At 45.7% G+C, this 25,726-nt stretch overlaps 2 protein-coding genes across 2 annotated transcripts in view; one reads left to right on the forward strand and one right to left on the reverse strand.

Moving 5' to 3' along the window:
- cdyl (chromodomain protein, Y-like) overlaps positions 1-18,525 on the reverse strand; it is a 233,207-nt gene extending 214,682 nt beyond the window's left edge. Inside the window, exon 1 of the mRNA XM_038796640.1 lies at positions 18,162-18,525. Within this exon, the coding sequence (XP_038652568.1) occupies positions 18,162-18,185 (24 nt within the window). The 5' untranslated portion in view covers positions 18,186-18,525. The remainder of the gene's footprint in view (positions 1-18,161) is intronic.
- A 160-nt stretch (positions 18,526-18,685) lies between these two features.
- The window catches only part of eci2 (enoyl-CoA delta isomerase 2), a 153,271-nt gene continuing 146,230 nt past the window's right edge, over positions 18,686-25,726 (forward strand). Inside the window, exon 1 of the mRNA XM_038796641.1 lies at positions 18,686-18,831. Coding sequence (XP_038652569.1) covers positions 18,776-18,831 — 56 coding nt within the window. The 5' untranslated portion in view covers positions 18,686-18,775. The remainder of the gene's footprint in view (positions 18,832-25,726) is intronic.

Consider the following 25,726-nt stretch of genomic DNA (forward strand, 5'->3'; position numbering starts at 1 on the left):
GGGCAACCAAGCAGCGGCTGATCATTGCAGGTGGATCAGCAGTACATGGCCCCAACCATAGAACTGCTGGCAGAGAGGGAAAAGCTGGAGATGGAATTGGATCTGCTATCCACGAGGAAAACAGTACACCAGCTCTGCCAGGCATGGGGTTCTTTGACGAACATGGAGACAAAGCCAGCAGTGTTCTGGTGCACCAACTAAGAAAGCAAGCTGCCACAGTCAGGGACAGGACACAGATGGTAGGATGGTGGTAGACGTAAACAAGGTGAACCAGGCCGCTGCTAATTTTTACCGGAAGTCTGTACACCTCACGAACCTCCGGAGGAGAAGCAATTTCTCAACAGACCGATATACTGGTGGTGGGGGAAGGACAGGAAACAAGGGCTGGAAGGTTTTCCGGTAGACGGTTACAAGAAAATTACGGCCCTGCACTTGTGGGTGGAGATGTCCAACGCCCGTCAAACGAGGCCCTGCCACCCTTGCTGCCCCAGGCCTCAATCTCACTGATCCCCAAAAAGGACAAAGACCCATCAGTGTGGATCATACAGACCCAGCTCCCTAGAACACAGATGCAAAAATTCTGGTGACGGTTCTGGCAAGGTGCTTGGTGACTGCCTGCCAGAAGTGATCGCAGAAGATCAGACCAGATTTTTCAGCAGACATCCAACAGTGCACATCAGATGCCTGCTAAATGCAATAATGATTCCACCCGGGGAGAAGACACCAAGAGGCGATTGTCTCCCTGGACGTTGAGAAAGCCTTCAACCGAGTGGAATGGAGGTACTTGAACAGTTTAGGTTTGGGTCAGGGTTCACCAGGTGGGTGAAGCTCCACTACAGCGCTCCCATGGTGAGCGTGCGGACAAAATGTCACCAGCTCCGAGTACTTTTGGCTTAAGGGGAAGGAGGCAGGGGTTCTCCTGTTCGCACTGGCAATCGAGCCACTAGCTATCGTCCTCAGATCAGCAGAATGGTGGACGGGCATTTTCAGGGGGAGCAAGCAGCACAGAGATTCACTCTATGCAGATGACCAGCTCCTCTACGTATGGAATCCCCTCGCCAGCATGGAAAAGACAACAGAACTCGAGAATTTGGTGCCTTCAGGTGACAAACTCAACCTGGAGAAGAACAAAATCTTCTTGGTGAACCCCCGAGAGGGAGGAACGGAGCTGCCATTTAAAGTGATCCAAACCAAGTACGTGGGGATATACAACTAGATGAGGCTCCACAAATGGAACCTTTCAGCCTGGTGGAGGTGAAGAGGGGCCTGCAAAGATGAGACTCGCTCTCTTGCTAGCGGGAAAGGTACAGACAATCAAAATGAACGTGTGGCCTAGGTTCCTCTTCATCCCCTAATCATAGCAGCGCGAGGGACAGGTGGGAGTCCTGGCCCTGCAGAACCTCCTATTTTACCACTGGGCAGCAAATGCCGAGAGCATGGCGAATGTGGAGTGTGAGGGGGTGGCTGAAGGAACCAGAGGCAGACTGGAAACTAATTCAGGCGCCACCTCAAGCTTGGTGGTACATTGATAGGTTCACACCAGTGAAGACAGACATCATGTTTGGGACGTGGAGGGAGAACAGAGGGAGAAAACACTCGAGAAGCTCCAACTCCCAAAAAAAAAACAAGCTCAGATACCTGTCGCTGTGTGACTTTCTCCACAAAAAGGAGACAAAACATTCCCCCAGCTACCAGGCCACAAAACTTTTGGACACAATGGCAGGGCTGGACAGGGTAGGGATGGGCAAGTGTAGCGACATTTAAAGATGACTTAGGAGCCCACTGGATGAGACCAGACGGAAATGGGGTTATGGGCATGGAGATTTGGAGGGGGCGGGGGTGGGAAAAAAAAAGAGAACGACTCTGGATCGAGGTACTGCACAGTATCATCTCCACTGCCTCTTGCACCGGGCTAAGCTCGTGCAGCTCAAGGTGGTGCTTAGAGCGCACCTTACTAAGACACGGATGAGCGGGTCCTCTGGAGATGGAGGATTGGTGCGAGCGGTGCCATGGGGCCTGACCAACCATACCCACATTCTGGATGTCCTTTTGAGGCCATGCCCAGGGTTGTGGAGATAGAGGTGGAGCCATGCCCATCTGTGGCGATCTTTGGGGTATCAGAACATCCAGAGCTCTGGACAGGAAAGGGGGCAGACGTCCTCACCTTCACCTCACTGATCGCCAGGCAGAGACTTTGGCTTCCGTTAGTTACAATGGTAAACAGCTTCCTGTTTTCATTTTCCTGTAGGCGCTTGGCTCTGGCTGGGTCCCCTGCTCCTCTTTCTCCCTGACCACCCTCCATGGCCGTCTCACGTGCCTTCTTTCCTCATCTGCTCATGTCCTGCTCCAGTTGCATGGTGTGATGCCATATGTCTTACTACTTATTGGGGTTTGGTTGCGTTCAACGACTCTTTGCTTCTCCTTTTGAAGGTGGCGTCCAGAGTCACCGGCATGAACCACTAGTTGTTGCACATGGCGGCCTGTCGGACATTTTGGTTAGCCTGTCACAGCTGGCTCAGTATTTATTTCGGTGGGGATGGAAGTGCCGCCGCGGCTACGGCCCAGAGGGAGGTCCCTCTGCAGGAGCCCTCCTCCACAAGCACCCACTCAGCTTCTGGCTCTTTTACCCACCACCCCTTTACTCTCGCCGCAGTTGCCGGCCAATGGTAATATTGCAGGTTTGCGAGAGCTCGACTCCCCATGGTTCTCACTCTCTTACAGTCCGGGACCCCCATGTTACACGCACATACTTGAAAAACTCCATGGCACGAGTTGAAAAAGGCCTGGGGGAAGGGAGATGCAGTTCGGGATCGATCTGAACAGGAAGAGGAAAGTGGGTAGTACATTAACCTTCGATCATCTGCACACATACTGCCAGGGAGTGGGAATGTGGTCCATCTCTGCAGATCCTAATTTTGCTTCCTTTATCAGGTTGGTCAGGTTCTATTTGTGGATCTCTGTCCAGTCAGGAGCGATTTGGATCCCCAGGTAGCGTAATGTGTGTTGGGCCTGTTTAAACGGCATTACCTCCAGTTCTACGCCGCAGGTTCACCAGGAGGATCACTTTGCCCAGGTCAAGTTAAGTTTGGAGCCCGAGAAGGCTCCAAACTCTGAAGAGCGCCACAATCCCTTCCATGCTGCTATGTGAGCCCGAGATGTAGAAGAGCAGGTCATCCTCAGAGTGAGACTCTGTGCTCCATGTATACCCTTTGGATCCCTTTCCAGTTCTTTGCCACTCCAAGCGTGATCGCCAGTGGTTTGATTGCTAGGGCGGACAGCAGCAGAAAAAAAAAAAAATGGGCATCCCAGAAGCTGGAAGTATTTGTCCGTAGGCTCGCTGTACAGGAGTTTCACCCAGGCGGTGAACCCTGCTCCAAGCCCGAACAGCTCTTATGGAGATATTCTGTTGAAGGCTTTGTCTGCGTCCAGGGACACCATCACCTCAGGTGTTCTCTCCCTGGGTAGGGGTCATGATCACATTCAGCAGGCGACTGATGTTCGATGTTAACCGTCTACCCTTGACAAAAGGTAGTTTAGCTATCTGCTACCACCTCTGGTATGCAGACCTCCAGCCTTTTGGCTAGGATCTTGGCCAGTATTTTCACATTTGCGTTTAGCAGTGAGATGGGTCTGTTGTACCTACATTCTGTTGGGTCTTTGTCTTGGTGTATCAACGAGATTGAGGTTTGTGCTAGTGTAGGCAGCAGGGTGTCCCATGCCTGTGAATCCATGAACATCTCCCGCAGGTGCAGGGCCAGGGCAGTCGCAAATGTTTTGTAGCAGTCAGCTGGGAAACCATCCGGACCCGGCCCCTTCCCCGCCTGCATGGAGTTTATATCGACGACTTCTCCCAGTTCTCCAGACCCAGTTTCTTATCCTCCCCATGAGACTGACAAGTCCAGTCCATCGAGGAACTGCTTCATTTGGTATAAGGTCTCAAATGCTTTGTTGACCTTTTCCAGCTCCAGTGCCTTTGCGGTCCCTAATCTGGGATATTTCCTTCGTGGATGCCCACTTTCTCAGTTGGTAAGCCAGCAGGTGGCTGGCTTAGTCTCTGTGCTTGTACAGGGTCAAAGTCCATTTGTATTTTTTTCCTCTCCGCCAGGAGTTGTATGGTCAGGGCTTCGGAGTATCGCCAGTCCAGGGCTTCGGAGTATCGCCAGTCCACTTAAGTATGGAGTTGACTGGCTGTTCCTAGCCGCCCTCTCTTCCCTATCATTTCATGCTTTACAAGTGATAATTCACCCCTGATCACAGCCTTCAGCGCCTTGCAGAACATGGAGGGCGAGACCTCGTTTATACTAGTTTATGGCCGGTGATATTTTCTTACAGAAATCCTGATCGGCCTGGAGGGCTCTGTCCAACCTCCATGGGGAGCATTAGGCACAGCCCGTCTCCAACCTCATGTAATGCGGAGCACGGTCGGAGATTACAATAGAGGAATATTCCACTCTTACAAGCACGGAAGCAGGATTTTCTCACTCCAAAGAAGTTGATCTATGAATATACATTTTGTATTTGGGAGAAGGAGAACTCCTTCTCTCCAGCTACCCGCCTGACCCTCGTCCCATAGCAGAAGAAGACCTCTTCTTCCAACAGATCTTCTGTAATGACTTAATTCTCTTGAACCAATGTCCAGAGTTAAGGAGGGCGTAAAAGCGCCTCAAGTAAATAGCATCATCAAGAGAATGTTTTCTGGTGGTCCAATGGATGATGTTTCGGCAAAGAAGAGCAATTCACTGCATAATGAGTGGACTTCTGCTGCAGCCGAAGTTTGCCAGTCCTCGTAACAGCTTTAGAAATTCAGGGCATTGCCCTGTTACTCGCTCAGCTCAAATCGACCTTTTTTAGAAATCCACCAAGTATCAAACATACTGCCCTGCTGAGCAAATCTGCTGGTTCTGCAAGTTAATTTTCTTCATGCCAAAAGGTTTGCAGTGAAGGAACTCAAGAGGCAACTAACTTCATGGCTGGATTTTTAGTTGAAGCCAGTCCAATTTGTCTGACACCTGCCCCGGTGCCAGTTTAATGTTCTGGATTCTTCAATACAGACCAGAACCCTTAATTTATTTTCCAATTAAAAGGAGGAAACTCAGCATGGCTAATCCATCTACCCTGCACAGCTTTGGGTTGTTGGGGTGAGACCATGCAGACAATATGTAAACTCCACATGGACAGTGACCCAGGGTAGGGATCGAACCTGGGTCGTCAGCACCATGAAGCAGAAGTGCTAACCACTGCACATGCCGATTTATCTTAAATAAATCAGATTGGAATGCTGTACTTCCTAAACTTTATAATAACTGTTTTCAGCTTTCATTGCAAAGCAATTGTGCTTTGGACCTGCAGCATTGTTTAACGTGCCCTGGTTTGCCAGAGAAAGCATATAGCTCCCCCTGGGCTGTTTGGCACTGCATCTGGAAAAATTTAGTAAAAAGGTGGGGAAGACCCTTTCACCTTGGGCTGGCTTTTTAAGTGGACAGAGCTCCCACTGGGCCTACATGATCAGATTGATCCCTCCCAAGCCAAGATCGCCCAAAAGTGCACCCCAATTCTGTTGCAGCTTCGCCTGCCTTGCAAATTGCTCAGCCTTCTTCAATGTCAAATCCTCGATTGCAAAGGCTGGCAGCGCATTGTCAAGTACGTGGTCTACACTGATCACAAATTAACACTGCTTTAAAAGCTCTGTAGCTGCAGCTGCTGGTCAATTGGTACAAGTCATTAAGGGACAAATGCGGCCTTGGGTTCCTCTGGTTGAATCTGGCCTGTTTGGACTAGATTGGGCGAAGTACTTAACTCACTACATAGGACACAGGGGTCTGACTCCTTGCCGCATCAAGACATCAGCTAATGATCACAATTGCACATAAAGTGTACTGACCTGGTATTTTTCTGCAAGCTTGAAGCAGTGCGGTATCTTTTAAATATCTGAACTTGCATTGTCCTGGTTGTTCAGTGGTTATCAACATCGTGTGTGGCTCACTGTCCTTTACCAAGACTGTGTTTTAATTCATTGTGAGGTGGAGTGGTTCCAAGGTCATCACCAGTGGGTTACCAATCGTGGCCTCAGAGAAACTGTTCCAGCACAGCCTACATGTTATTTTGATTTTTATATCTTGAAGGAGTTTGTTTATTCAGCATGAGTGAATATGGTTCTTAATAAGTCAAAACTTATTTACAAAGCCCTCATGATAAGTGCATGATTTTCTGGACACAAGAATGCTCTGTCTTGGAAGCTCTTGTCCACCCGACTGATGTCATGCTTCCATCATTAAAAACTCATTATCTCACTGCATGCATTAACCAGTTCCTCTGCAAAAATAATTTGCAAATGTTTTCCCAGCTACAGAAAAAAGTAATTCCATGATAGCTGTCAAAGTTTGCACTTACTTTTTTCTGCTTGTCGTCATGAGTGCCTTTAAGAATTGGAAATTTAAGAAATGTACCTTTAAGAAATAAAGCTGATCATATTACTGAAGTGATGTCACAGCAGGGGGGTGGGGGAGCCGAGCTCACTTCTGCTTTTTGGGAGTTTTTTAGTTTCAGTTTGAAGAAAGCTTGGGTGTGGCTGTGAGCTGCATTGCTGGTGATCTCTGCCATGAAGGACTATCTCTTAATCCTTTGGTGAAATCGGAATTATAAAAAGGTCTCCGTATTGAATATAAATCTAATGTGCTTCTTTTTGACGGATTTGTTAAGTCTTTTGGATGTGTAAAGGAACAGTTTGCAGGATTGGGTAGTGTTATATTATTTTCAGAGTTATCTTTGAAGTAAGGGGTGTTAAGAGATCCAATGTTTATTTCAAGGTTAATTTGAGTTAATGGAATAAACAGTTTGGTTTTTAAAAAAACACTTGTCCATAATTGTAATACTACATCTGGGGAACAAGCCGTGTGCTCCAAAAGCAACAATCCATTAAAGGTAGGGGTTGGTTGAATTCATGATACATTTTGGGGTTCTGAAAACACCCCTCCCATAACATTGTACATCCTCTAGCGCAAAGTCCAAAGAGGAATTCCATCTCCAGGATTTGCATAGTCTAAATCATAAACCATGCCATGGCAATCTTATCCACCTTTTGATGCGAATATAACAGTTTTGGGATTCACGCAGAATTGTTTAAAGCACAGGTTTCAGCTTTGCATGATCTCAACACTGCCAGTGATAAGGGTGGCAACATCTATATTCCTTGAAAGTTCGAGATAGTTAGGATAATCATCACTCCAGCGTCTCATTGATGCATGGTCATTTTGGTCTCTGTGGAAATTGTATTAAATTTTTCAGACCCATCTTAAATCAACTATAAAACTGAACTTGAAGAACAAGATCTGTTGGAGTAAATCTCCATGTGTTTTCTTTACAGCAGAGTTGGGATTAAATAGCAGACTTTTTCCAACTACTCAAACCAATCCTGATGCTAGTACTTTTGGTAGATAGACTTTTGCAGGAGGCCAAAGTCTACCTAGTCTAGCTTTGACTTGAGATCAACCCACATGCAAGTAAGTTGCTAAAAGTAGGTGGTGGTCCACGATGGCTACTTATTTCCTAATTCTGAATCACAGAATTGTAACAGCATGGAGGTTGACCCATCATATCTGCACCAGCTCTCCAAATTAACATTACAATGTCATTTCCCTGCCTTTTTCCCATACCTCCAAATTTTTTTGAATGCCTTGATCAAATCTGCCTCCAACACATGCAGACAGACAATGTATTCCAGACCCAAGCCATGAAAGAAAAAGGTTTTTACCCTCTCATCACACTTGCTTCTTCTGAAAATTACTTGTGCCCCCTCATTCTTGATCCTTGCGTGCAGGAACAGTTTCTCTCCATCTACTCCATCCAATCCCCTCAAGACTTTTGCATCTCCATAAAAACTCCTCCCATCAGTCTTCTTCTCTCAAAAAAGAAGTCCCAACCTCTCTAATCTATCATAAAACTGAATATTTTTCATCCCTGCAACCATACCAGTAAACCTCTTCTGCACTCCAATGCATTCATGCACAATATTGCAGCTGAAATGTAGCTAGTGTTTTGCACAAGTTCAGCGTAGCCTCCTTGTTCTTGTGCTCCATGGCCCAATTGATGAAGCCAAAGATAGTTATACTTTATTAACTGCTCGCTACACCTGACCTGCCACCTTCAAGAATCTATGCGCATATGGGTTTATCTGCCCTACTTTCGGTGTGGCTAAGGGATTTTATGCAGCGTTTGTACCTAGAGGCGGTCAAATACACCACTTCCAGTGGTGTGAGTGGGGGGGGGAGGGGGACCCACGATTGAAGGGTTCTACTGGAGATGGCGGAAATCAATTCAAAAATAATTAGCCATGCACACCTGTCGATTAAGATATCCTGGAGTGTGCTGCCAGCTCCACAACATTGCTTTCATGCACATCACAGGAAAAATGGACTTTAAAAAAAAGTTATAGAATATTCAGCTAATGTGGGAATGCAAAATCTGGAAAGTGGACATCTCCCAACTCCAGCCAAGTTGCATTTTAAAATAATTAATAATTTTTTGAGCATTGAATATAATACAATCATTTGATTAGGATCAGTGACAGTATGTTCTTTCCACCATTTGATGTATTTCAATCAGCAAATTGAGCAATTTAGGAACTAAAACATGAGCAGCAGCCATACATTGGATTAAAATATAGCCAAAAATCAACTAAACTATGGATGTTGAAGCAAATCCATTTGCAATGGAAGACTTCATCTTGGGACGAGGTCTCAGCAAAAAAAAGGAGAACACACTTTTATTTCAACTTGTTAACTGGGATCAGAGGATTAAAGGACAATGCTTTTCTACTGTTGCTGTCAAAAATCAACAACTGGTCAGCCAGGAAAAGACATCGATCCATTTTTAATTTTGAAAATAGTATGGACTGATGTTGAGCCATATTTACCCAAAGTCTAAAAACATCCTCCCTAACAAGGAAGAAGTTATAATAACAAAATGTCGAATTAAATTAAACACCACAAAAACTAGTCAGATTTTAAAGGAGGCTGGATTAACAGAAGAAGACGAAGATGCGTGCAGCGCAGACAGATCATTCCGTACAGAAAAGAAAAACACAATAGGGCAAACATAAAATAGGCAACGTAAATATATCGACACAGCATCAGGTGAAGCATACAGGAGAGCAGTACAACTCAGCAGAGAAGGTGTGAGGAGATCATATCAGTCCATAAGAGGGTCGTTTAGGAGTCTGGTAACAGCGGGGAAGCTGGTTTTGAATCTGTTAGTGCGTGTTCTCAGACTTTTGTATCTCCTGCCCGATGGAAGAAGTTGGAAGTGTGAGTTGGGAAGAGTAAGCCAGGTGGGTGGGGGTCTTTGATTATGCTGCCCACTTTCCCCAGACAGCAGGGAGGTGTAGATAGTCAATGGATGGGAGGCGGGTTTGTTTGATGGGACAGGGAGGTGTTCACGACTCTGTCTTGGCAAAGTCTCTTGGGGGGCGGTTTCCACTGCGAAGGAGCAACCGAATGGAGTGAAGGGCGTCGGGGAGGACCTCCTGCCAGCAGAAGGCTGGGAGATTCTTGGACCGTAGGGCCAGCTGGACGGCCTTCCAGACTGTCCCATTCTCCCACTCCACCTGCTCGTTCCCCCGGGGGTTGTCGCTGGTCGTCTTGCTCGAGGCGATGCCCTTGCTGAGCAGGTACGGGCGCAGCTCAAATCGCTCATAAATGAGGATCCCCGGTCGCTGTGGATGTAGGCGGGGAAACCGAACAAGAGCGAAGATGGTGTTGAGGTCTTTGATGATGGTGGCAGACGATGGGGAATCTGGAGTATTCGTCGACCACGTTAAGAAAGTACGTGTTTCGGTTGATGGAGGGGCCCTTTGAAATCCACACTAGGCGTTCAAAGGGGCGGGAGGCCTTCACTAGGTGTGCTCGGTCTGGCCGGTAGAAGTGCGGTTTGCACTCTGCGCAGACCTGGCAGTCTCTGGTGATAGCCCTGACCTCCTCAATGGAGTAGGGCCTGTATGAAGTGAAAAAAAAAAACTGGGTGACCCCTGGGTGACAGAGGTTGTCGTGTAGGGTCTGGAGTCGGTCCACTTGTGTGCTGGCACATGTACCTTGGGATAGGGCATCGGGGGGGGGGGGGGGCTCGTTGAGCTTACTGGGGCGAGCTCGATCTGGCACCTCAAGATCTTATCGTTTTTGATCTTGGCCCCGCTGTGCGTTGTTGAACATGAAGGCAACCGACCGTTGGTCAGTGAGGAGAGTGAATCTCCTGCCGGCCAGGTAATGCCTCCAAATGGCGCACAGCTTCTACGATGGCTTGGGCCTCCTTCTCGACGGAGGAGTGCCGAATTTGAGGGTGCGTGAAAAGAATGCCACAGGCCTGCATGCCTGGTGGTGGACGGCGGTCAGAGTGATGTCTGATGCATCGCTCTCGACTTGGAAGGGAAGCATCTCGTCGACCGCGTGCATTGCGGCCTTGATATGGTTGAAGGCCTGGTGAGCCTCTGCCGTCAGGGGGGAAAACGGTGGAGTGAATGAGTGGGCGAACCTTGTCCGCATAGTTAGGGACTCACAGGGCATAGTACGAAAGAACCCCAGGCATTGTTAGAGGGCCTTGGGGAGGAGGGAGTTCCATGAGGGGGCACTTATGATCGGGGTCGGGCCCTAGAACTCCATTTTGAACCACATAGCCGAGGGGTTAGTGCTGAACACGCATTTTTTCTTGTTGCACGTTAGGTTGAGGAGTTTGACGGTGTGGAGGAATTTGGAAAAGTTAGCGTCGTGGTCCTGCTAGTCATGGCTGCAGATGGTGATGTTATCCAGGTACGGGAAGGTGGCCCGCAGTTTGTACCGGTCAACCATTGGGTCCATATTCTGTTGGAAGACCGAGACCCCGTTAGTGATGCCGAAAGGAATCGTAAGGAGGTGGTGAAGGCGGCCACCTGCTTCGAACACGGGTGTACGGGCGGTCCGCCTTGCGAATGGGGAGCTGGTGGTAGGCAGATTTCAGGTCCACTGTTGAGAAGACCCGGTACTGTGCAATCTGATTGACCATATCAGATATTCATGTGAGGGGGGGGGGGGGGGGGGGGGGGTACGTGTTGAGCTGCATGTACCGATTGACCATCCTGTTTTTCTCCCCAGTACTTGGGCTCTCCAGGGGCTGTTGGTGGCCTCGGTAATGCCTTCCCGTAGCAGCCGCTGGACCTCAGATTATCATAGAATTTACAGTGCAGAATTTACAGTGCAGAAGGAGGCCATTCGGCCCATCGAGTCTGCACCAGATCTTGGAAAGAGCACCCTATCCAAGTTCAACACCTCCACCTTATCCCCATAACCCAGTAACCCCACCCAACACTAAGGGCAATTGATCATGGCCAATCCACCTAATCTGCACATCTTTGGACTGTGGGAGGAAGTACTGACTCCGCACAGTGACCCAAGCCGGAATCGAACCCGAGGCCCTGGAGCTGTGAAGCAATTGTGCTACCCACAATGCTACCGCGCTGAAGGAGGTCTTGTCCTGGGCACTGCTGTACCGTCTGTTCCTGTTGGAGACGGGTTTGGAATCCGGGGTGAGGTTTGCAAACAGAGAAGGCGGGTCAACCTTAAGGGTCTGGAGACTGCAGACAGTAAGGGGTGGTAGGGGCCCACTAAATTTCAGGGTTAGACTCTGGAGGTTGCACTGGAAGTCCAGGCCGAGTAACAAGGCAGTGCAGAGGTTGGGGAGGACGTAGAGCCAGAAGTCGCTGAACTCTGTGCCCTGGATGGCGAGGGTGGCGATGCAGTACCCCCGAATCGCCACGGAGGGGGATCCAGAGGCCAGGGAGATTTTCTGGTTAATGGGGTGTACCGTGAGGGAGCAGTACCTCACCGTATTGGGGTGGATGAAACTCTCAGTGCTCCCGGAGTCCAGAAGGCATGATGTTTTGTGCCCATCGACCTTCACTGTCGTCGACGCGGTCGCAATGTTGTGCGGTTGGGACTGGTCGATAGTGATTGAGGCGAGACGCGGCTGGTGGTGTTGGAAGGCCCTGGCTGGTCGGCGGAAGATGCAGGCGATGGGCAGCCCAATGAGGTGCCCTACAAGCAGGGGTCCTGAGGGAGGGGATGGCGCCGTCCATGGGCCTTATGTCCTGAGGCAAGCAAGATGGCAGCGCCCACGGGCCACACGTTTTCTGAGGCGAGGAAGATGGCAGCACCCACGGGCCACATGAGTTCTGAGGTGAGGAAGATGGTGGCACCCATGGGTCGCGCGTGGGGGGTGCAGGGACAATGGGCCTGGTTACAGCAGCGATCGAGCGGGCCTGGCATACAGCAGCGAAATGTCCCTTCTTCCCGCGGGCCTTGCAAAACGTGCTCCGTGCCAGGCAGCGCTGCCAGGGGTGCTTTGTCTGCCGCAGAAGTAGCACTTGGGTCCCACGGGGTTGGTTGGCTGCCGTTCGGCGCACTCTTGGGGTTGGTTGGGGGCGGTCGCTGGTGGGGTGTTCGCTGGCGGGGTCCATGATGTCCAGGATGGGGGTGCCATGCGGTCAGGGGCGTACGCCTGTACATTGCAGGAGGTGACTGAGTGAGATCGCGAGTTTCTTGGTCGCCGCGAGATCGAGGGTAGCCCCTTCTAAGAGGCACTGGCAGATGTACGCCGACCCTATGCCCATAATGAAAGCGTCCCTAATTTGGAGTTCAGAATGTTCAACGGCCGAAACGGCCTGGCAATCGCAGTCCCTCGCCAGGACATGCAGGGCACGCCAGAAATCTTCCACAGACTCACCAGGGAGTTGATGCCGCGTGGACAGGAGATGCCCTGCATAGATTTTGTTGGTCTGCTGAGTGTAGTTCTCCTTCAGTAGCGCCATGGCCTCAGCGTAGGTAAGCACGTCCCAGCTGAGTGGAAAGATATCGGAGCTCAGCCGCGTATACAGGATCTGGAGCTTCTGTGCCTCCGAGGGTGGTTCTGTCGCAGATCCGATGTATGCTTCAAAGCAAGCTGGCCAATGTGCGAAGGCCAACTTGGCGTTGTCTGCTCGAGGGTGCAGCTGCAGGAGGCTACACATCTCTGCGTAAACCCAGATAGGATGCTTTCTGCACCTGTAAAAGTTTGTAAGAGTCAATGTGGACATGGGTTAAATCAGGGGTGGGCAAACTACGGCCCGCCAAAGGTCTTTATGCGGCCCACCATTTTTTTTTTTTTTTTTTTTTAATTTTAAGGTTAATGGGGGGGGGGCTGTTGGGTTACTGGTATAGGGTGGATACGTTGACTTGAGTAGGGTGATCATTGCTCAGCACAACATGTGTTTCATGTGAAGTTTCTACTTTAAAATATTAATTAATAAAAATTAATTGCTTTTTTTTCTCTTTTAAAAACCTTTTATTTTGGCTATTTTAAATATTAATTATTTTACTTAATATACTATGCGGCCCTTTAAAATTGTGAATTTCTGAATGTGGCCCTTGCACAGAAAAGTTTGCCCACCTCTGGGTTAAATGATGCCAGGTGGGATGAGGAACGTTTGAAGCATAAACACCAGCATGGATTGGGACAGTCTGTGCTGAAACATGTAAAACTGCATAAAATTAATCAACAGCCCCAGCCGAATGTTAGGGAAATTATGTTCAATGTGCAAACACAGGGAGAGGGTGGGGAGAAAAGAAACATATTCATCCATTTTTAAGTACAGAGTCAAGGGAGGGAGAACGAACAAAAAAAAAGGTTGATGATTAAAAGGTGGCAGGCAAGAAAGACAAGTGACAAAAAAAGGCAGGATCATGCAAGATGATAGGAATAGGACACTTTTTTTAAAAATTGGTTTAGAGTAAACTGAGAATAGCAGAATCATTTTAAACCAAAAAAAAGGGGGAAGATGTTATGGTCTGAAACTGAAACTGTAGGAACTTGTTAGTCTCTTCTTAGGCAGTCCAGCAGGGATGCTTTCCACTCCATTCGATGAAAGTCCAATATATAAATAAAGTCTGCCATATGCAGGGCAGGTGGTGCTTAAAGTGTTGGCTAGATGGGTTTGGAGGTTTATGCACCCCCACCGATGTTTTGATGTCACCTCTGCACAATCCCAATTAAATCTTGGTGGTCAGTGGCTTGCTGAATGAGGCCTCTCCATTTTGATTGGTCACAAGCCAGGGTCACCTGAATGTGGAGCATGTTTGACCTCTTCAGGGATATTTTGGAGCCCATCCCTACGCTGTCCTCCTGGGAGTCTCCTGCCATGGCCAAACCCACAGTAGAGTGGCTGCTCTGGTCTGGAAGGCTGTGGCATGCCTAATTAAAAAGGTGAGGCACTGTTCCTTAAGCTAATGTTTGAGCTTCATTAGAATAGTGTGGGAGAGCGAAGTCAAAGATCTTATTTCAATTCTAGATGGATTTGGTCCCACAACCAAGTACAATGAGAGCATGCATTAAATTAATTTAAAAGTAGCGGTCATTTTCAGGTTTGATTACAATCCCAAAATTGATTCCTGGTGAATGACCAACTATTCAAAGTTAAACTTACCTTCATGGGCTATATAAATTATGCAAAATTTCCAAATTCAGTCTGAATTGTGATAGAACACCAACATCTCCTTGGTGTGGAAGAAATTTACTGTATACATGCGTAGAAAACCGTTATACAAAATTCTTTGCATTTATCCTCAAGAATGTGAGCAATGCCACCATAGCCACATCTAATGTCCATCAGTAGTTACTCCTAAAAAAAAGTGATGGATTTTCTTCCTGAACCACAGCGTCTGCAGACGATTTCAGGAGGAATTAAAACACTACCATGTAGGGATGGGGTTATATGTTACAGCCCCCGAAGGTCATCAAAATGAACCAGTTGGATGTTTAAGACTCTCCTAACCCGATTTATTGATTTTAATATCTGAACTTGAATGGCTGGAATTTAAACTCATCACTTCTGCGTCACTGATCCAGCATCATAACCACCATGTCCTACCGGTCACATAATTACTTGGAAGCGAGATTGTCATTTACATTTGGACAAAAATTACTACTTGGTACAAGGTTCAAACAAAAACAAACATAGCTGTAAATTGGTAGTAATATGAACATAATTCCAAAGCTTTGTCAAAAAACAGTTGCTCCATGGTGATGGGAAATTATATGAAATCTCTCCTCCTTTTGGGTTGCGGAGTAACAATTATGGAAGTTGAAGATAATACCAGTATACAGACTAAACTACATTGGCACTTGGTTGATTACAGAAGGGAGAAAAAGTACTAAATTAAAGTCCCATGTCATAATGAAGACAAACATCAAAATAGTTCTGCAAAAACTGAACAGAAGGATGGCACTGACGTCAAATTACATTTCTATTGAAAGCAAACCTGCCCAAAATGCATCCGAACAGAACCCAAATATCACCAATCACTTGGATTGCATGACAGTAGTTACTAAAATGATTTCCAAAGAGTGAAACCTTTTTTCAAAATCAATCTTTGTGCATGACTGAAACAAATTATTTGCAATAAATCAAAAGCCATCCAACCCCAATGTTGAAGTGTGTACGATAACCATTAGGGGATTAGAAATCAGATTCAGTCAATACACCTTCATAAATTCGTACAATGGTCATGTTTCAGATCATACATACAAGGAAACACTTAAAAATAGCATGTGTTAATGTTAGTAGATGCATCTTTTGGGGGCTCAAGTAAAAATCAGGTAAGTATTTACCTTGGGGAAAATAAATGAATTAGACCCTAATATGATGCACCATCTCAAGCAGCATTAACAATTTTTTGCGCATTCTACATCGCCTTTGTAAACCTGAAATGCAAAATCCTTAATTTGGTCCATCAACCAGAACATACACACAAAGTTTTGCTCATTGTCAATACATATTGCAGGAAAATCAGATTGGCATTAATACAATTTTTAAAGAAATATTAAACCATGGTTTACAAAAGCATATCATGTAATACAATGCTTTGCCCAACAATTAGAAATTACTGTGCAAATTAGCATCACCATTAAACATTTTGATTAGATGCATAGAGAAATGCAAACAACTAGGAAATGTGACCAAGACCAGACCAAAATAATGTAACCAATTGAAAATTTCTGAAAGAACCAAATTCAAAAGATTTGAAACCTATCTTAGGAACTTGCACTGTTAAACATGACTATAATGAAAAATATCTAGTGATCCTTCTGTTCTTACTGAAAATTAGATGCCTAGAAGTCAATATTGTTAAACCAACAAATGTTACCAATCTTCCATACATAATCTTAAAACAGGTATTGTGCACAGTTATCTTAAAACTACCCATTAGCCTCCTTCCTACAGTTCAAAAGATCCAAACAATTGGTGCTTGGGTTCTGAATACAAAGTTTGAAGCATCAAATTTGGATGATCACACAACTATTGTTTTCTACCTTGTAACAATCAGATCACCGCCAACAGTGAAGTAAATAAAGTTCAAATTCTGATCAATTATTCATCCAAACAGCTTTATTTGTTACTGGTCCATTCTTGCATGACATCATTAAAAATCACCATCAAAGCACAGCACAAGTATCCAAAGAATCCTCCTTCATGATAAACCGTTTCAACTGCGAAAAATATTTGAATTTATTTGTGAACAAAAAAAAAGTGTTGATGAGAAGTTATCCTCAAAACAGATTGGAAGAGCCAACAATCTTCCAATCACCAAAAAAGTGCATTCACAACTGCCATTGCCAAAAGCTCTCTTTCACATTATAAATCAGATGTATAACAACAATGGACACAAGATTTAAAAAGTCTCACTTGTTTCAAGCATATTTCCAATTTCACCAGTAAACAAAGTCAATATATACACACATGTACACTTGTTATCTATACCTCAGGTATACCTGGTTACTCATTTCATTCTAGCCCACTCACCAAATAGTACTTTTTATTAAAAGAACTGCATGACGAAAATCTAAAAGAACCTCAAAAACTTTTAAATTTGAAGCTAGACACTCTTCCATCAAAGAAGTAATAAGATTACATAAATTTCCGAGATCAGTTCTTGCCAGTTTAGGATTCATGCAAAAAGTTATATTCTCAAATTACATCATACCTTTAAGGAGCATTGCAAAGGAGAAGGGGGAGGAGAGAAAAAGGAGATAGAGAAGGAGAGGAGAGCGAAAAAGGAGATAGAGAAGGAGAGGAGAGCGAAAAAGGAGATAGAGAAGGAGAGGAGAGCAAAAAAGGAGATAGAGAAGGAGAGGAGAGCAAAAAAGGAGATAGAGAAGATAGGTTTGATGGGGGGGGGGGGGGGGGGGAAGAGAAGAAAGAAGAGGGGGTTGAAGAGTAGAACACCTCAAGCTCTCTATCAACACCTAGGAGCCTTTGCAAACAAGTGGGAGTAGAACCCATAAAGTAGAAGACAGAAAAACCTCAAGTTCTCCAACTTAAAACCCAGAAGATCTTATGTCAAATCAATTACCCAACAACAATTCTCAATGAACATCACATTATTAATTCACCCTTCTTCACAGAAAAAGAGATCTATTCTGCATAAAGCTAAAACAAACCACAACCCTTGCCACTAGTTCATGGAACCTTGCTGGAATCTGGAAGGTAACCACCCATACGAGATAGAACAAATTACAATCAAGCAGAAGAATCTACTTCATCCAATATTAACAGAGTGGTTGAGAAGTAGATAAAAAGTCAATGCCTTTTCCACAAAAAAAACTAATTTAAAAAAAAAAAAGAGATGAAACCCGAGTTTGGGATCCCTGTCTTCGTTGCATGCGTTGCGACACAGCTGAGGACGGAATTAGTTGCGAGTGCACACAAGCCAACAGCAAAGAGTTAGACCCCCATCTCCCTTCATACTTGGCCACACAGTCCAGTACCTTACACACACACACAAACACCACCGCGCGGGGGGGGGGGGGAGGCCAATCGACAACACCGTGGAGACTAAAAGTCAAGTCTTCCCTTGAAAAGATGATTTCAAACAACTCTCTTCCACCTCCCCCGGACGCGTGCGCACCCCATACACCGGCTGCACTCACTCCACCTTAAAAAAAAACCCGGACTCGGATCGCCATATCACTCTGGGTTCAGAGGAGGGAGGGAGGGAAGGAGTGGGAAAGTGTGGAGGTTGGGTGGGTGGGAGGGGGGGTATAGCTGGTGAGTGAGTACGAGTCGGAAACCAATTAAAATCACGTCTTTTTTTTTTCTCTCCCCGTACCTCATACAGTTCCTCCGAAGCCATAATCCCAAAGCTGAGAGTCTCTGACCAACTGAAGAGGGAGTCACTTTCCAGCCCCCTGTGCTCTGGATGCCTGGCCTCCTTTTAACTCCGGGAGGGAGGAGAGCCAGAGAGAAGGAGAGGGGTGGCCAGTGCGCAGCTCGCTCTGCGCAGCAGGGAGCTCGCGCTGGTCCATGAGGGAGAGCCGGAAGTTGTACTTTCTTTCCTCTCCCTCGCCGTCTCCCCGCGCGTGCACGCCGCGCGTGGGAAGGTGGGGGCGGGGGGAAAAAAACGGTTAAAAGAGCGAGGCGCGTGGGGAGGAGGAGATCAACCTAACTTGCTTGCGCGGCCGAGCCAGGTTGGCGTCGTTACGTCAGCGCGCTCCGACCGGGCCACCACTTTGAGCCGGCGCATGCCGAGAGGGCCGTTTGACGTTGGCGGGGAGATGGGCGCGCACGCGCAACCCCGGGGCGGGGCGGAGAGGCGGAGTTCGGATTATCCGTCAAGTTAGTCTGAGCGGAGAGGAGGGGGCGGGGCGGGGCGGGGCGAGGGTAAAAGTCCAAGTGGTCTGTGTGTTGCTGGTCCACCACGGGAAGGTTGGGTGAACGGTCTGGATGGCTGCTGCCTTTTGCACCTTGCCGGGACGGTGGCAGTTGTTGAAGACGCTCAGGTGAGGGTTGCAGCTCTAACCAAGGGCACTGCTGCAAGTTTAACGCTGTTTCCTAGCCTAACCACCCCCTCCCTACGCACACAGACGTTGATGACTTTTAAAGTCAAAACCAGATCTTCTGAAATCAACAGTTGCTAAATTGAATCCATCTGCAGACAAAAGTTGGGCCTCCGTTTCATGTTGTCATGAATTTTCTGAAGTTGAGATTTTCTTTCTGCTTTTGAAGATTCTGAATGGAGCTCCTTGATGCAAGATAAAAAATCTGAGACTGACTTGTCAAAAATCCAGTGATCTTTATTCAAAAACCCCCAATTGCATGGTAGTGCAGTGGTTCGCACTGTTGCTTCACAGCGCCAGGGACCCGGGTTCGATTCCCGGCTTGGCTCACCGTCTGTGCGGAGTCTGCACGTTCTCCCCGTGTCTGGATGGGTTTCCTCCGGGTGCTCCGGTTTTAATCCCACAAGTCCCAAAAGACGTGCTTGTTGGGTGAATTGGACATTCTGAGTCCTCCCTCAGTGCATCCGAATAGGCACCGGAGTGTGGCGTCGGGGGATTTTCACAGTAACTTCATTGCAGCATTAATGTGACAATACTTGTGACAATAATAAAGATTATTATTGTTTGCAGAATTAGTTGTTACCGGTTAATTCTTCAAATGATAATTTCCAAAATGTACAACTTTGCAATCAGATGGTACACTTGAATGCAGCAGATAGTGAATGGGGATTGCTTAATCACTTTGATAAAGGGTCATCTGGATTCGAAACATTCGCTTTTTTCTCTCCCTGCAGATGCTGCCAGACCTGCTGAGATTTTCCATCATTTTCTCTTTTGGTTGCTTAATCACTGTTTCTTCAAGTGTGTGATCTTAAGAGCTACTCTTTCTTTCCTCACATTGTTATACATTCAGATGCTATGCATCATGGGTCTTTTGCCTGCATTTTTCAATGTGAAAATCCACGTGGAGTTCTCACATTCCTCCGGTTATAACCAAAACACTTAGAATCTTCTTTCATGTTAATGCTTCATTTTCTTCAACATTTCAACTAAAGCTCAAATTTTTCAAATAATTACGTTTTGCTTTCCTGTCTGGAAAGGCTTCTCTTTTGTTTTCAATTTCTGCATAGTATTCAAGAGAAAAAATTAAATGTTGGGACAGCTCAATCATTGTCACAACTTGCCTTTCCTTGCAATGTATCAATATTTTTATCATCGTTGCTCGTTTGAATTTTTCTTGCTTATTATCTTTAAGCTGAAAATAACCTGACTGTATGAACCCATCACATCACTTCAGAGCACAGAAACAAGTCTAGTTGACCCATCAGATCTGTATTTTTTTTTTCATTTGCTCTGCAGAGCCTACATGGTCTGATCTACTGATCCACTAACGGTTTACTGCCATTGTCTTTTAATATTCCTCTGTTCAAGCAATTACTCAGATACTTTATGTGCTCTGCTTTTTAAGACAAATAATTTCACTTTCCAGCACTTGTGTTAAAGGTTTTCAAATTTTCCCCATTAGTGTTAATAAACTAATTTTTTGTCCCTTTGTTACCATCTTAGAAACTGGTTTAAACAATCTGTCATGATAGTATTGAGATGAAGTAACTGTTCACTACAGAAATAGTTGATGTTCACCAAAAATGGGTTTCCATTTGTTGGGCCAAGTGGCCTTGAATAAGAACAAAGAACTGGAAGGTTGATATGGATGAGGATATTGTGTACATTTCTTGACTCTCATCACATAACATGTTATCATGCTGACTGTTGCAACATTTTAAGACCTGTTTGTGTACTTGAATGACGCCTTTAGACAGCAGTCTTCTAGCTAACCAAATTGGCCTTTGATTAGTTAAATTGCCTGAAATTATTGTCCTTTCTTATTGTTTAAGGTGTTTAAGGTCCGCCATACCTACATCTTCTTCATGTTAACTTTGTGACTCATTCTGTCATTTTCTGCGCTAACTCATTCCTTCCTAATATAGCAACATAGGCAATAGGAATAGGTCATTCTGCCCTCAAGCCTACTCTGCCATCCAACAAGGTCATGGCTGATTTCTATCTCAGTGCCATTTCTCTGCCCTATCCCCATATTCCTTTATGCCATTAATATATAAGAATCAATTTCTGTCTTGAATATACTCAATGACTGAGCCTCCACAGCCTTCTGGAGTAGAGAATTCCAAAAGATTCACCACAACAAAAAGGAAGGACAGTAGAAAGAGGGAAAATCGACCGTGGATATCTAAGGAAATAAGGGAGAGTATCAAATTGAAGGAAAAAGCATATAAAGTGGCAAAGATTGCTGGGAGATTAGAGGACTGGGAAATCTTTAGGGGGCAACAGAAAGCTACTAAAAAAGCTATAAAGAAGAGTAAGATAGAGTATGAGAGTAAACTTGCTCAGAATATAAAAACAGACAGTAAAAGTTTTTACAAATATATAAAACAAAAAAGAGTGGCTAAGGTAAATATTGGTCCTTTAGAGGATGAGAAGGGAGTTTTAATAATGGGAAATGAGGAAATGGCTGAGGAACTGAACAGGTTTTTTGGGTCGGTCTTCACAGTGGAAGACACAAATATCATGCCAGTGACTGATAGAAATGAGGCTATGACAGGTGAGGACCTTGAGAGGATTGTTATCACTAAGGAGGTAGTGATGGGCAAGCTAATGGGGCTAAAGGTAGACAAGTCTCCTGGCCCTGATGGAATGCATCCCAGAGTGCTAAAAGAGATGGCTAGGGAAATTGCAGATGCACTAGTGATAATTTACCGAAATTCACTAGACTCTGGGGTGGTCCCGGCGGATTGGAAATTAGCAAACGTGACACCACTGTTTAAAAAAGGAGGTAGGCAGAAAGCAGGAAATTATAGGCCAGTGAGCATAACTTCGGTAGTAGGGAAGATGCTGGAATCTATCATCAAGGAAGAAATAGCGAGGCATCTGGATACAAATTGTCCCATTGGGCAGACGCAGCATAGGTTCATAAAGGGCAGGTCATGCCTAACTAATTTAGTGGAATTTTTTGAGGACATTACCAGTGCAGTAGATAACGGGGAGCCGATGGATGTGGTATATCTGGATTTCCAGAAAGCCTTTGACAAGGTGCCACACAAAAGGTTGCTGCATAAGATAAAGATGCATGGCATCAAGGGTAAAGTAGTAGCATGGATAGAGGATTGGTTAATTAATAGAAAGCAAAGAGTGGGGATTAATGGGTGTTTCTCTGGTTGGCAATCAGTAGCTAGTGGTGTCCCTCAGGGATCCGTATTGGGCCCACAATTGTTCACAATTTACATAGATGATTTGGAGTTGGGGACCAAGGGCAATGTGTCCAAGTTTGCAGATGACACTAAGATGAGTGGTAAAGCGAAAAGCGCAGAGGATACTGGAAGTCTGCAGAGGGATTTGGATAGGTTAAGTGAATGGGCTAAGGTCTGGCAGATGGAATACAATGTTGACAAATGTGAGGTTATCCATTTTGGTAGGAATAACAGCAAACGGGATTATTATTTAAACGATAAAATATTAAAGCATGCCGCTGTGCAGAGAGACTTGGGTGTGCTAGTGCATGAGTCACAGAAGGTTGGTTTACAGGTGCAACAGGTGATTAAGAAGGCAAATGGAATTTTGTCCTTCATTGCTAGAGGGATGGAGTTTAAGACTAGGGAGGTTATGTTGCAATTGTATAAGGTGTTAGTGAGGCCACACCTGGAGTATTGTGTTCAGTTTTGGTCTCCTTACTTGAGAAAGGACGTACTGGCACTGGAGGGTGTGCAGAGGAGATTCACTAGGTTAATGCCAGAGCTGAAGGGGTTGGATTATGAGGAGAGGTTGAGTAGACTGGGACTGTACTCGTTGGAATTTAGAAGGGTGAGGGGGGATCTTATAGAAACATTTAAAATTATGAAGGGAATAGGTAGGATAGATGCGGGCAGGTTGTTTCCACTGGCGGGTGAAAGCAGAACTAGGGGACATAGTCCTAAATCTACTTCCCCTTATTTTAAGGCTGAGTTTAGGAGGAACTTCTTCACCCAAAGGGTTGTGAATCTATGGAATTCCTTGCCCAGTGAAGCAGTTGAGGCTCCTTCATTACATGTTTTTAAGGTAAAGATACATAGTTTTTTGAAGAATAAAGGGATTAAGGGTTATGGTGTGCGGGCCGGAAAGTGGAGCTGAGTCCACAAAAGATCAGCCATGATCTCATTGAATGGCGGAGCAGGCTCGAGGGGCCAGATGGCCTACTCCTGCTCCTAGTTCTTATGTTCTTAAGTGGAGAGAGGTTTTCCAGGAGTTCCATCTTTGATTTTCCCTTTATCCTGCAATTGCATGGATTAAAGAAAGCCATGCTTATGTTACCCAATTGCTTCTTTATGATTTGCATCTGCTTCTATCTTTTTTCACAAACGTTGGTGGTCACTTGTGAGCCTGACCGTCTCTTGCTCTTTTTGAGTTTCAGGTCAATAGCATGTGCGCATCCACCGGCTTGCCTGAATTGTTCTAGCTGATGTTTCCTGGTGGGAGAATGCATTTCTTCTATGTGAACAGCTTATGAAAACAGTTACCATATATGTAATTTGGTTATAGAGTAACTGTCATCATTTTAGGTAAATACAGGACTCAAAGAGGATTTGCAAGTTACAAAATCTTAATGGTGCTGTTTTAGTTGCTTTGCAACCAATATACAGAGTTTTTACTGTACAACTTTATCAACTAACATTTTAAGAAAAACCTTTAATACGTAGATCAGTGCTATCTGAAATATCATTGGAGCATGAGAATCAGCTCCGAAAAATTTCATTTTCATTTCCTAATCAGGTAACATATTATAATTTTGACCTTTTCTTTAAGCATGGAAGTTTAATGGTTTATCCATTCACTGTTTTTAAAAATTAATAATATTTCACCAGTTGCACACCAAGAATTAAAGAGAAGGGAGATTATGATGGAGCTGAATAAAACACTTGTTAGGCCACAGTTAGGGTACTGTCTGCAATTCTGGCCGCCACTGTATAGGAAGGATGTGATTGCACTAGAGAGGCTGCAGAGGAGATTCACCGGGAAAAATGGGACTAGAATAGTTAGGTGCTTGATGATTGGCACAGACACGATGGGCCAAATGGCCTCACTCTGCTCTGTAAGACTCTATGACTAATGTTCCTTTATCTTCATGAAGGTTATTATGAATGTTGTGAATTCTTACTTTATAGTAATCTTTATTATTACTTGCATGATTTGAATTAATAAGTGGATGTATTACACATTCTAGTCAGCTATGCACACATTCTTGCACTCAATAGTTAGTTACTCCCATAAGCGGCCATGTGTTTCTTGTGGGATTTGATTCTTGCTGCCTATACTTTTTGAACAATACTAGGTATGTGACTGTGGGAACTCCATTTGTAACCAGCTAACTGTCAATGTATGCATATGTATTTAACTGCTGTGAAGGCAAACCGAGTATACAGTATAGCAGATTAATGTAATATCTCACTTTAGTAGGTAAATTTGCCTGACTGCTGCAGACTAATTCCTTTACATTCTGCCTTGCAGTTCAAGCCTCTCTTCATATATAGTGTGATTTTACAGCCATTCTGTGCCTGAAAACCAGCCGGGTGCAGCATGGCCAATAGAAGCCGGGAGACCCTGCTCCTGGGATCTACGTGACTCACAGCATCTTGCGAGTCAAACGCAATCTCGCAAGACGTTGCAATGTAAATCCCACTCATTGTGGACTTTTTTAGCAAATCTGCATATTACAGCAAGATAGCTGGTCTCACTGTTATATGTAGCTTCCTGAGGTCCCCTTTGCCTTTGTGACCCCAGGTGAGCACCATTCAGCACTGGTCTCCACAAATGGGGACCAGATGGGATGGCACTCGTGGGGGTATCCCAGGCGATCGGAGGCCCCCAGGTGCATGCTCTTTGGGCAGAGTGGTACCCTGGCACTGGTGGTGCCACCTGGGTACCTGGCGGTGCCAGCTTGACACCCTGGCAGTGCCACCTGGGTGCCAGGCTGGCACTGCCAAGGTGCCAAGCTGGTATTTTTTTTGCGCAGTGGCGATTGGGCTGGGGGTGCCCTGTGAGTGTGTTGGGGGAGTTATGGGGGGGGGGGTCAGGGGTCATGTAGGGGTTCCAGACACCAATTAAAAATGGCATCCGATCTCTTGCTACATTGAAGACTTCCAGCAGGCGGAGCTCCTCAGTGCAGGAAACAGGGCAACGTGTGACCTCGGTTTATCTAACGTGAGTGCCAATTTATAGCGTTGTGTTTCTGAGCACTGCGAGGGTCGGGAAACACGCAGCTAAGCACCCTCGCTGTGGGATTTTGTTCCCATTTAGTTAAATTCCGCCCATAGTCTCCTGTCTTTCATGGCCATTGCCTGACTGCAAGGTTTCCTGTTTCCAAATGCCAGACTATATTTTTGGCATCTACCTCATTCTGTTTAACTCCCCGGCTTCAAAAAACAAATTGAGATCAGGGTTTTCCAACACAACGAGTGGGAGGTGTTTCCTTATTGTCCAGACTGGCAAACAAACTTTTTAATAGAACATAGAACCTAGAAAAATACAGCGCAGAACAGGCCCTCGGCCCACGATGTTGTGCCGAACCTTTGTCCTAGATTAATCATAGATTATCATAGAATTCACAGTGCAGAAGGAGACCATTCGGCCCATCGAGTCTGCACCGGCTCTTGGAAAGAGCACCCTACCCCAGGTCAACACCTCCACCCTATCCCCATAACCCAAAATTGCCCTTAGTGTTGGGTGGGGTTACTGGGTTATGGGGATGGGGTGGAGGTGTTGACCTTGGGTAGGGTGCTCTTTCCAAGAGCTGGTGCAGACGCGATGGGCCGAATGGCCTCCTTCTGCACTGTAAATTCTAATTCTAATT

Source organism: Scyliorhinus canicula, chromosome 5, assembly GCF_902713615.1.
Source record: "Scyliorhinus canicula chromosome 5, sScyCan1.1, whole genome shotgun sequence".
NCBI classification, from domain to species: Eukaryota; Metazoa; Chordata; class Chondrichthyes; order Carcharhiniformes; family Scyliorhinidae; genus Scyliorhinus; species Scyliorhinus canicula.